The 12,169-nt window shown below is 39.3% G+C and overlaps 1 protein-coding gene across 4 annotated transcripts in view; it reads right to left on the bottom strand.

Moving 5' to 3' along the window:
* pgm5 (phosphoglucomutase 5) overlaps positions 1–11,048 on the bottom strand; it is a 173,523-nt gene extending 162,475 nt beyond the window's left edge. Inside the window, exon 1 of one of the 4 annotated variants that reach the window (XM_069922034.1) lies at positions 10,667–11,048. In XM_069922034.1, coding sequence (XP_069778135.1) covers positions 10,667–10,924 — 258 coding nt within the window. In that variant the 5' untranslated portion in view covers positions 10,925–11,048. Of the gene's footprint in view, positions 1–10,307; positions 10,445–10,666 lie in introns of those variants that run through there. The other 3 variants (XM_069922042.1, XM_069922041.1, XM_069922049.1) reach the window with 3 other exon arrangements.
* Positions 11,049–12,169: the final 1,121 nt, after the last annotated feature.

The following is a 12,169-nucleotide window of genomic DNA, read 5'->3' as shown; positions in this document are numbered from 1 at the left end:
ACTTTTTATGCTCTTTTTCCATCAAATGAGTTTCTTGTTTAAAAAATGCAATATCTACTTGATTAATCTCAGTATACAATAGAAAAGAGAAAGAAAAAGGAGAAAAGAAATCCCCCCCCCAAAGGCACATGATGTGTTTACATTTTTAAAACAATGATCTATACAGGATGTGGTTGAAACCACACTTGTTCACTTGATTCCATAGTCAGCTCCATTTTCCCAACTCATTCACTCAAAATGCAATACAATCCCATGTTGCATTGTAACTATACATTCTTATTCATTCATAACTGCTTTAAACATATATAGCTCACTTATAGGTCAAAACTCTCCTCCCAATTAAATTATCTCGAAATTTTCAGTTACATCTTAACTCATTTAGTCATAGATTTCTTTCAAATGTCAACAACCACCTGTCTCTCTCTTTCTGGCAATGGATCAGCATATACCTTTGCCTCATTAGGCTCCATAAAAAAAAAACCTGTTTTCCCCATCTGGAACAAAAACTTTCAAAACTGCCAGATACTTCAAGACAAAGGCATAATCTTTTTTCCATAAAACATTGTTAACTGTGTTAAATTTCTTTTCTCGTTTTTAACAAATAAAAATTTATATCAGGGTAAAAGAAAAGATTATTCCCATTATAAATCAACAGTGAATGTTTTTCATTTGCTTGTTTAACTGTGAATTCCAAGATCTTCTCTCTTGCTTCATAACGAAGAAATTTAATCAGTATTGGACAAGGTCTCTGATCTGGTTGCGGCTTTGGTTTCAGTGCTCTATGTGCTCTTTCATTCTCACTGTCTCCCTGAAATTCAGTGACCCCCCCAAAGATTCCAGAATCCAACGCTGTAAAAACTTCTTAATTTCCTGTCTTTCATCACCTTCTTTAAGTCCAACAATCTTTGTTATTCTTCCTGCTAAAATTTTCTAAAATGTGTATTTTTTTTGCATTAATTGATTTTTTGTTGCAGCTGCTTCTACTTGTTCTTCTTCGTTTGTTCCTTAATCCCTTGAATTTCAAATTTATTTCCTTTAATTTTTTCATCCAGAACTTCCAATCTTTTGTCCACCTGCTGCACCATTTTATCCACTTTCCTTGTAAAATTCTTGTTTTCAGCTGTACTCTCTCCATATTTTTTTAATTTCTTCCGTTAATTACATCATCAATTGCTGGAAATTATCCATGTAATTTTTCATATCAGCTGTAGAAATAAATGACTTTCATTTTTCTCAATATTCTAACCATAAAACCTTGTGTGGAATGGATTTCTTGCTCTTCTTCTTGTCCACTGGAGCTGGAAGCCTTGAGACTTTTTAAAAATTGCCTCCTTTTTTTTGTATTCTGAGTCTGCGCGAGGATTCGCATGTGTGCAGTCACTTCTTCACTTGTAGCGGACAGCTATCGCCGGAAGAGACCCTGCACAGCACTGTCCAAGGTCTCTCCAGCTCCCAGCTTGTCTCCCCTGGGCAGTACCTTCCAGACAGCTCCTGGATCCTTCTTCAAGATAGGCCTTTCATCTTAATGCTTGTGCCCTAGCCCATGATAAATGTCTGACATGAATACCCTCCCCACCTCCGTCTGCGTCCGGGCCCACTGTACATGCGCCAACCAGCACTGGTATTCAAATTCATCGCTCATGTGCAAGTGCTGGCTAGCACATGCGCGCAAGAAGAAATATTGCCGTGCACAGCCTTCTGACCTTGGGACTCCACAAATTGACAGGTAAGTACTGTGTCATTTGAATCCCTTACCTTTTGCAGATTCTGTCCCGTAATTTATCCTTCATTTTGGGCTGTATGGCCTACACTCCCAAATGGAGGACAAATTAACATCCTGCTTGAGGAGGTGTTGGACAGAGGAAAAAGTCCTCAAAATCCGGGCTGTCCAGCCTAAATCTGGACACCTGGGCACCCTGCTGCACTGCTGATGTAGTTTTTTTTTATTTAAATTGATGTGTTGTCTGCTCTCACAATAAAGTCCCATTTCATTCAGCATTGCCGTTCTTCTTCATGGCCTGGAGTAAAATAATTATTCAACTAACGTCAAGAAATTTCTCAAAAATAGATTGCTGTTTGTGGGAGCATATTATTCATAAATCTGTTGTCATATGTCCAACATTGTCACAATGGCTCAATTTTATTGAGAATTAAATGTTTGGGGATCACCTGAATTGGTGAAAGAGTTGATAGGAAAGATGCATTGAAGCCAAAAGAACCAAACTCAATGCAAATATTCAATACTGGGGTAGTTCATTGAATATTATTGTTGTTGGCATATCTGACTGGGTGCAGCAAGAACTTTGATGCATCTATATGTTGTACTTGTGTATAAGACAATAAACTCATTACCATCATAATTAGTTATTTTCCTCCTCCCAATTGCCTCTGTTTGATGAAAATAATAAATCTTCTTACTGAAAAGAATCCTCATCAACATTTCAATTTGAATTTTTGCACAAATGAATTTATTTTTACAGGTTCTGTTGACCTCAAGAATAATTATGGTTGTTATTTAGGAAATATGGCAGCCACTTTTCCACAGTGCAAGCTCCCCCAAACAGTAAAGCATTGTTGGGTCAGATCATTCTTTTTTAGAAGTCTCAAGGAATTGTGACGGATTATGTTATATTTTATATTGTATATAGGTTTGTATATAGAAGAATAGGTTTTAAAGGAGATAAATTGTGTGTGTGTTTTTTAAAGTCTAGGTCACATACACTTCAAAACAGATTTTATTTAAAATGCCAGAGCAGTTCAGGCTCTGGGTGCCTTTGCAAAAACTTTGAAGGATGCCTATAAGGACTTCACAAGAAGGTGTTAATTGGTCATGCTGTAGAGTAATTGATTATTGTTTTAGAAAGCAACAGATGAACAGAGTCGAAGATTAGGTTAGTGCCGCAGCCTATCTGAATGAAGTTTGCTGTTCTAGGAAGGTCATGTAGTTTTGAAAGCAGAGAGAGTCAAACAGGCTTTTCTCTGAGAGAGAGAGAGAGAGAGAGAGAGAGAGAGAGAGAATTCAGTTCTACAGTTCAGCAGCAGCAACTGGGACTGAAACGTGTCAAGCTTGTGGAAAACCCCCATTTTGAATATGGGTTATGAGTTCTTAGTTCAGCCTGGACAAAACTCTTGTGGTTCCTACAAGAGGAGATGGCTGACTGTATAATGTTTCACTTGAAATAAGAGAAACAAAAAGGAACTCTGTGGTGACCTGAAAGAAAGAGATTATCATCTGGAAAACCCTGATGGGGCAAGTTTCTTTGGGAAGACACTGATGTGACTGATAAGAAGGAATCAGTTTGTGTCCAACTAGCAACAAATCTCTCTCTGAAAACCGACAAGAACCTTCCTGAGCAGTAACCATTTACCTTTCAAGCACCAAAGATTCATAAAAGTTAAATTCTGTGCACAGTACGAGAATTGCCTGCAACCAGTGAACTTAAGAGGAATGAGAAGTGAGATTGGACTGTGAATTAAAGAACTTTCCTGAACACATTACACACATGTGCGCTTAGAATTAGAAGGAGGTTAAGTTAAGTTAATGGCAATAAGTTAAAGTTTGATCCTGTTTTCATGTTTAAAGATAATTAAAAGCAACTTTTGTTTAAGTAATCATTTGTCTTGGTGAATTTCTATTGCTGCTGGGTTTTGGGGTCCTCTGGGCCCATAACAGAATAAATAACTGCCAGGACTCTGGGGATATCCATGTAGCCTTCAAATAGTAATTTGAAGCCAATTAAGAGTTATGGTTTAGCATCTCAGCCATCTCCCATAGTAGGCACACAGGAAATGCTAGAGCAGCAAACATTCAGCAGGTCGAGCAGCATCAGTGGGAGAAAAAGAATGGTTAACACTTTGGGTCAGAACCTTTCAAGACACTCACTGATGATGCTCGATGTGCTGAGTTCCTTCAGCAGATTGTTTATTGTTCTATCTCCAACAATGTTGAACTCCATCGGTACTGCACTGAGCTGTTGGCCTAGAATCCTCGTGCTCATTCACTGGAGTAGGATTTGGGCCCACAACATTCTGAAATCAGAAGAGAATGTTATGACAGTTACCCAATCTGGGGCAGCATCATTGTCTCATTGCTCCAGCAACCCAATCCTGACTTCAGCTGCTAACTGTGTAGTTTGCATGTTCTCCAAATGGGATTCCTCCAGTTGCTCTAATTTATTTCCCCATCACATAAATGCATATTGTCCCTTGTGTTTAGATGAGTGGTAGAATCAGGAGAACCAATGGAATAGTTAGAGTGAGAGAGAAAATAAATAGGGTAAGGGTAGAGTTAGTGTAAAAATATTTGCTCCGTGGTTCGGTCAAACCAAGTGGACCAAAGGGCCTGTTTTTATGTTATATCTTTCAACAACTCTATAACCCTAAACAGATGAATACAGTAATGTGGCATAAACATATAAAATAGTATGCTCATTTCAATTAGATGTATTGAATAGCAAATTGCTATCTTTGTGAGCCAAACTATGGAAATCACTTCACATAGCATGATAAATTAAATTCCTAAGTGTGATGACATTGCGCTAATAATAGAGCCATAGGTTAGTTATAATCAAGGGAGGAGCACGAGGTTGAAAATATTGAGAGTGTCCTTTTACAATGTAGAAAGTCGAAAGTTAGAAGGTTGGGATTTTCATTAAAGCTGTGTGACTTGAACTTTAATTGTTTTTTTATAAAAAAAGGAATTTAGACATACAGCACGGAAACAGGCCATTTCAGCCCACGAGCCCGTGCTGCTAAATTTACCTCCACACCCAGTACCCTTTGAAATGTGTGAGGAAGCAGGAGGCTCCAGAGAAAATCCATGGAGACATGGGGAGAACGTACATATTTCTTAAAGACAGCACGGGATTTGAGTCCCATTCCCGATCGCTGGCGCTGTAAAGGTGTTGCACTAACCGCTGCGACAACTGTGTTACCCATTCTTTGTTGGAAATATTTTAAGATTTTATGAATTTCTCTGGGCAGAATTCTGTCAACACTTGGTCTGACAAAAGAGGAACTTATAAAGGCAGGAAAGGCTCCCTTAAGGAATATGTTCTGATTCTATCAAACACTTAATCTCCCTTAAAAGGCATGCTGTAACAAGAATGTATGAGAAGTCTTGGGTCCTTTGGGAACATGAATACATCTGGGTCCTCTCTTTAAAAAGCAAATTGCCCTCCATAGGACATTAATTCTGGATTAACTGTGACCAAATGGAGGATGAAATTGCACTAAATTTCCATTCGTTCTAGCACTGGAGATACTTGTAGTCAGACACCCACATATGGATTGAAGAGACTACAGACCAGGTCCTCTTACAGAATTGTTGTTCAGGTCCATGGATGATACTGCTGCCAGGGATTTAGAGTCATGTAGGAAACAGGCCCAGCATTGCACCTACCACCAAGTATCCAATTTACATGAATGCCATTTTTATCCTCCCACATTCTCATCAATTCCTCCCAGATACTATCACTTATCAACACATTTGGTGGGTGGGGGCACGGGAGAGAGAAGGATTTACATGAAAACTGAAATCATTATTCTACAATTGTATGTATGTATATAAATATAAATATAAATATATATATATATATATATATATATAAAATATTCCTAAATTTATTTGTTGCCGCCTCCTTAATATGGGATGAGTCCTGACTTCTTTCCTTCCTTTATAGACACCAAACCTATTCATGTGATTCACTTGTGAAAGAACCAGATTATTGCAGGGTTTGCAAATCCAGTTACAAGTCTGATGAGGTTATAAATAGACTGTATGGGCTATGTACAGTGAAGGGACCCAGATGTGTGTCAGGCGTTTTGTACCCCAGTGGTTGATTGATGCAGCATGCTTTCAGCCAACTTAGATTGCAGACTTAATAATCAAAGCTAAGATTGGGGTCAAGGGACATCTGTTCCCGATATTATCACCAAAACAAATGATCTGGTTATTGTCACATTGCTATTTGAGGGAGCTTGCAATGTTCAAATTGATGCCAAGTTTCCTGCAGTGAGTAATATCTGAAATATATTTCATGGGCTGAAAATCACTTTGAAATGTAAGAAATCATAATGCAATAGTTCAAAACTGACTTTTTATTTTTATCTCGGATTTGTTGAATTATTGCCAAAGATTATGAAGCATTCAGTGACAATTTACAACTGATTCTGGATTTTCATCCACAAAGCATTCTCTCTCTCTCTCTCTCTCTCTATCAATCTATTTATATATTTATTTATTTTTCTATCCATCTATCAATTTATTTATTTATTTATTTTTCTTTCTATCTATCTATTTATTTATCTATCTATATATTTATTTATATAAAATATGGAGGTCCAGCCTCACCCAGGATGTTCAACACCATTCAGGACAAAGCAATCTGCATGACTGATGTCCCATCCACAGTGCATACATCCACTCCCTTCTGCATTGGCATATTGTGCTTGCAGGGAGTACCAATAGCAAATTGAACTACAGCTGCTCTCTGGGATGTCTGAGTAAACAATGGCTCAGAAATATCAAGATATCATTGTTTGCAAGTTCCTCTTCTTGCTTTATATCTCCTGTGTACAGCAGAAACTTTCAAAATACCCAAAGACAAATTAATGTTGAACAGCACAGCACAGAAACAGATCCTTCAGCCTATGCTGTCTGTGCTCCTGAGGGCACTCCACAGGATGCCCATATTAAACTAAAACTCGTGCTGCTTGCACATGATACATAACCTCTGTATTGAATGTGCCCAGAAGTATTGAACTGCACGTTTCACAAACATTTCTACGACTGATTCCACCTGCATTGAATTCCCCCATCATTATTGAATGAAGATCTACCGGGACCAATGCCTGAAGAGAACGCACAAAATCAGTGAACCGGTGTGGACTCGAAAGGCCAACATGGCCTGATTCCGCTCCGTAAATGGTTATATGGTTATTCCCTGTACTTCTTGCATATTCATAAGTCTATCCAGGAGCCTCTTAAAGGTAACAATTCTAAATGCTTCCACCACTACTTTGACAGCCCATTCTATGCTCCTACTAATGTGTTAAAAACTTCTCCTCTAAACTTTTCCCTTCATCTGCCTTTATAGTACAGCTATCAGATGTTTTAAGCTGATTGTGAAGGATTGCACTTCTCACTTGGAAGATTGAAAATAGCATAATTATATACAACAAAATCATAATTAGATCTTAAATCCTAACCCTATCAGATATTAGATAAGCCATATTTAATGCTGGAACACACAATTAGCCCTTTTCACACTGGCATCCCAGTTCATTGACTGTTCAGTGTCCCCAGTTAAAGAAGCCATTTTTGGCTCTTCACACTTGGCCACTTCTAACCGGGACACTACCTGCTTTCACATTGACCACAAGTCATCCCCAGGGATAGGAGAGTTGACTTTCAACATTTTTGTCCCAGGTACAACTTGTCCTTTTCACACTGAGTTAATTGGCACGCCGCCGTCAGTTGACACCAGGATATGAGTAGGGGATCGAGGCCGTCAATCCCTGATGTGATTTGACCCCAGCGTGCCAATTGATTCGCTTTCACACTGGACCTTTGGCCAGTAAATTGGCTGTCAATTCGTGGGACAAGGTGTCAGTGTGAAAGAGGCATATATTACACTTCCTATGTATCTCATTATTTCTTATCTTGAAAACCTGACCCTTTGTCCTATTTTTAAAATCAGCATTCTTGGTTTTGTAATTCTATGCTGACTTCAAGTAGGATTCTCACATTTTTGCCCAAACAAAACCCATCCTAAACGTCTGATAGAGAACCCGAGAAAAGATTGGAATAGGTTTAGAACATTTTCCCTCCAACCTTCAACACGAACACGATTCCCCTATTTCAATACCATACTTCCACATTCTCCCCAAACTCTTTCATGCCTTTTATGCCCAGAAGTCTCAAGCTCCTTCAAAGATTCAGTAACTTGACCTCCACTGCCTTGTATGATGGAGAATTCCACAATGGGCTACCACTATCTGAGTGAAAAAATGTTGTCCTTATCCCAGTCCTAAATGTCTCACCCCAAATCCTGACCACTAGACTTCAAGATTTCCTCTCATCCTTCTGAACTCTCTTAAAAACAGGCATAACTGATGAAATCTATCTTCAGGCATCAGTCCTACCATCCCTGGAATCAGTCTGGTGAACATTTGTGGCATTCCTCTATGGCAAATATAAATTTTCCAGAGCTTTACACAAGACTACAGAATGTTCTCAAGGTATGATTCATGTCAATGGCATCAATGCCTTTGGGTGAAGCTGAAAATACACAAGAGCAAGGATTGGAGAAGTCTTGTGTGGATCTTAAACAGTGCCTTAGCACTAAATGTGCTTTAGTACTCACACTGGAAGTGCTGTGTTTTCTACCTTTCAATCCCATGAAAGCATCATAGACTTTCCAATTTTTAGCTCTGATACTTTTGAATCATCAAACTCTTTCTTTTGACTATCAAGACATTGCATCACTCAAATATTCTATCAGATGATCCTTCAAGATTTGTTTTCATTTGAACAGTTTGACCTTCAGACTTGGGTCTTCTTGAGTGGGTCAATTTTAAAATGCCAAGCTTAACGGTCTACAAAAAATGAGAAATTAACTCTGATAGATGATGACATTCCATTAGCCCTTTAATAATATGCTGACATTCTTTGTATTTTTTTTGTTTGAGGAGCCAAGATCACTTTGATGATGAACCTAAAATCAATGAAAGATACAGCCCTTTTCTATTTTTCTAAGTACCCCATATTTCTTTTTATTATGCTGCATCTGCCATTCCTACTCAGTTAATCTCTATAAGCCCCTATAAGACCGTGTGTCCTCCTCATTGCTACTATCCAAATGACCTTCCTCTCATCACCAATGTATTACACTCTGTCCCTTCAACTTAGTTGTCAATATAACTTGTCAATACATGAAGCACCAGCACTGGTTCCTGATGCAGTTTTCCAATTTTAAAATAACCCTCTTCTGATTCTGTTTATTGTCCCAGTTTGATCCCCTACATTAAAAGTACTTCATAGATGTACTTTTATTTTTGCTTTGTTCCTGATTACTGAATTATGTTGGAACTACTAATTGTAAAACAACAGCCAGTGATGGGTTCCACCCATTCCCCTCACCATTTTCATCTGAATTTCCCACAGAGCTTTTGGTAAATGGGATCAATGGTCAAAGTTCAAAAGAGGTAAACAAAAGACATTAATCTCAACTGCATTTTCTTCTACATTCCAAGATGAAGGGGCATTGACGTGGGCTGCCAATTTGTGTACACCACATTCCCATGAACAGCAACACAGTAAGGTAATATTAATAAACCAAATGTCGACTTGAAGGATGAAATTTGGCCAGGACAGAAATCACCTGCTTGTTTTCTAGGATAGCACCAAGATCTTTCGCATCCAGCCACAAACGTCTGCATCTCTGAAAATGTAACAAACCCTCAATCCTGCACTCAGTACATTTGCTTCAACTTTTTTGGGCTCAGCTCTCAGGAGTGAAATTTGGAACTTCTAACTTTTGGTCTTTGCAAAGAGGGAGAGGGGGAGAAAATGTGTGTGTGAGAGAGAGAGAGAGAGAGAGAGAGAGAGAGAGAGAAAGGGAGAGAGAGAAAAAGGGAGAGAGAGGAGAGAAAGAGAAAGGGAGAGAGAGAAAAAGGGAGAGAGAGAAGGAGAGAGAGAGAAAGGGAGAGAGAGAAAAAGGGAGAGAGAGAAAGAGGGTGAGAGAGAAAGGGAGAGAGAGGGAAAGAGAAAAAGAGAGGGAGAGAGAAAAAGAGGGAGAGAAAGAAGAGGGAGGGAGAGAGAGAATTTCAAAACCTAGACAGCAACTGAGCTCTTCTACAAACATTGTATTTCAGATTATGAGTAGATTAAGCAAAGAAATCCAAATAATTAAAAAAATAGATTTATCAACTATCTGTATCAAGCATTTGAATGCCCAAAGTATAGAAGACCACTGGGAAGTGCTAATTAATAGAATTTGTATCGACTAGTACTTGAGAGATGACAAGAACATGTTGGGCCGAAAGGCCTGATTCTGCGCTGTATGGCCATGAATGTTAAATCCATTCTACCTAATCTGGATCCATTTGATAAACTGGTGTCGGGATTTGAACCGAATTAGAACTTCGCCTGCTAGTCGGGGTGGGGGTTGTTGTCAGTGAAGACCGACGTGAAATTCAGTTACAGTCCAGAAACTGGAATCACACAATTTACACAAACACAATTATACTATCTGGAGACTTCTACAAAATGGGTGAATGTGAATTAGGAGTCTTTTCCAACTCACCGAATTATCAAACCGTTTAATTAAATCGGTATCGATCCAAACAACAAAAATCCACTCCTCGTTTTCAATTAGAAAATAAAAAGACGTTTTAATTGATTGCATTAGGTCCCAATCTTAAACGGGAAAGAAAAGCAAATTAGGAAAGAATGACAAAGTCATTGCGGGGGTAATTTCGCGCCCTCCGATCTCTGGCAGAACGACGGGGAAATCTACAAGCCCTGAGTGGGGGCTTCACGGGAAAATCGAGAAGTTCTGAAGGCGAAACCGCACTTTGTAAATAGCCTCAGTGTCTCTGCAATTACATCACGCTATGTTAGGATGGTGTATTTATAAGTTTTGGAAAACTTTCTGCCTCTTACCCCGTTGGCAGCTGCCATCTGCACGATGGTGTCTATTGCGGTCCTGCTGAAGTATCGTCCATCACTTCCCAACACTATTGTACAGCCCTGTCGGTCCCTAAGATCTATGGAAGACAAGATGCTTTGGATAAAGTTCTGTAGATAGCTTCTCTTGTTTTCAAAGACCGAGGTTTTCTTTCGCAAACCGCTGGTCCCAGCTCTCTGGTCATCGTAAGGGACGGTCTGGATAGTAAGAACCGGGATGGGGTTGTTTTCCATGATGCCCCTGCTACTGTAACACTGGATGTTGCGAATATGAGCTCTCAGCCTTTGAACTAGCAGTCGCCAGCAAAACAGATACACACACTGTATGGGACGAGGGGCGTGGCGATCCTCAGACTTTGCAATGAGTTACCGTAGCAATCTAAAAATAGCCCCTCGAAGGAGAGCATCGACTTGTGCCAGTACTGTAACTGGATGCGCCGTGTGTGCAATGCAACCAACCACTTGTTCGAGAGAATCAGCCCCTGTCACTCCAGCCACCCCCTTCATAGATCCAGGGTTGATTTAAATCTGTCCCCGCCACTCCCAACAATAGCCACATAAATCACCTCCTATGTGAGGACATAAATTCTGTCGCCTCTGCCAGAGCAGTTGGAAACAAAGCACTTTTCACCTCATTTGATGAAACTGATGTCATCCGAGTACCCAACCGTCTTCCTCTCTTGCCTGTTCGCTCAAATCCCAGCATTGTCAACCTGCAAAGAGATGGGGTACAGAAAATTGTGAGAAAATAAACAAGTCAGATATCTCTCTAAGCAACAAACTTGACACATTCTACTGGAGGAACTCAGCAGGTCTTGTACAATCATGCATTACATTTCCAAACTACTAAGGCTTCCAACCTTAATTAAAACATATATGAATTAGAAAGCAAAATTTGAAATTTTAATCACAAAATTATGGTTCAAAAAGTATATTGTACATACCTTGAAGTAACTGATTAGCTGAAATACAGAGCAGGGTGGAAGAGTGCCAATATTTCCTTAGGAAAAAACAAACTGCTAGACGGTCAGAATAGAGAACAACACACAAACTGCTGGAGGAAAGCAGTGGTCAGGTAGCATCCATGAAAGGTCAAACCCCTTCATCAGGATTGCAGAAGCTTGAGTCTGTTTTCAGAGTCCATGAGCAATGTGGCTTGATCAACATGGTTAACCAGGTACACCATTGATGCTGGATGCTTTCCAAGAGTTCCGATTCAGGTTTCAGATTTATTGTCAGAGTACATACATGACATCACATACAACCCTGAGATTCTTTTTCCTATGGGCAAGGCAGAATTGCCCATTTTGGGCAAGGCAGAATTACCAACATCTCACTCAGCAGGGGGTGGTAGTGCAATAAAAACCTCACCATACACATATAAATAAAGAAATGTAAACAAACTCTCTGTGCAATAAAAATCAATAAAGTGCAAGAGTAAGAGCCCTTGAACAATTCCCTGATTGAGTTTGTCATTAA

This window comes from Narcine bancroftii, chromosome 1 (assembly GCF_036971445.1).
Source record: "Narcine bancroftii isolate sNarBan1 chromosome 1, sNarBan1.hap1, whole genome shotgun sequence".
Taxonomy (NCBI): domain Eukaryota; kingdom Metazoa; phylum Chordata; class Chondrichthyes; order Torpediniformes; family Narcinidae; genus Narcine; species Narcine bancroftii.
The sequence above is the reverse complement of the archived record's forward strand: the minus strand, read 5'-3'. Positions and strand labels throughout refer to the sequence as shown.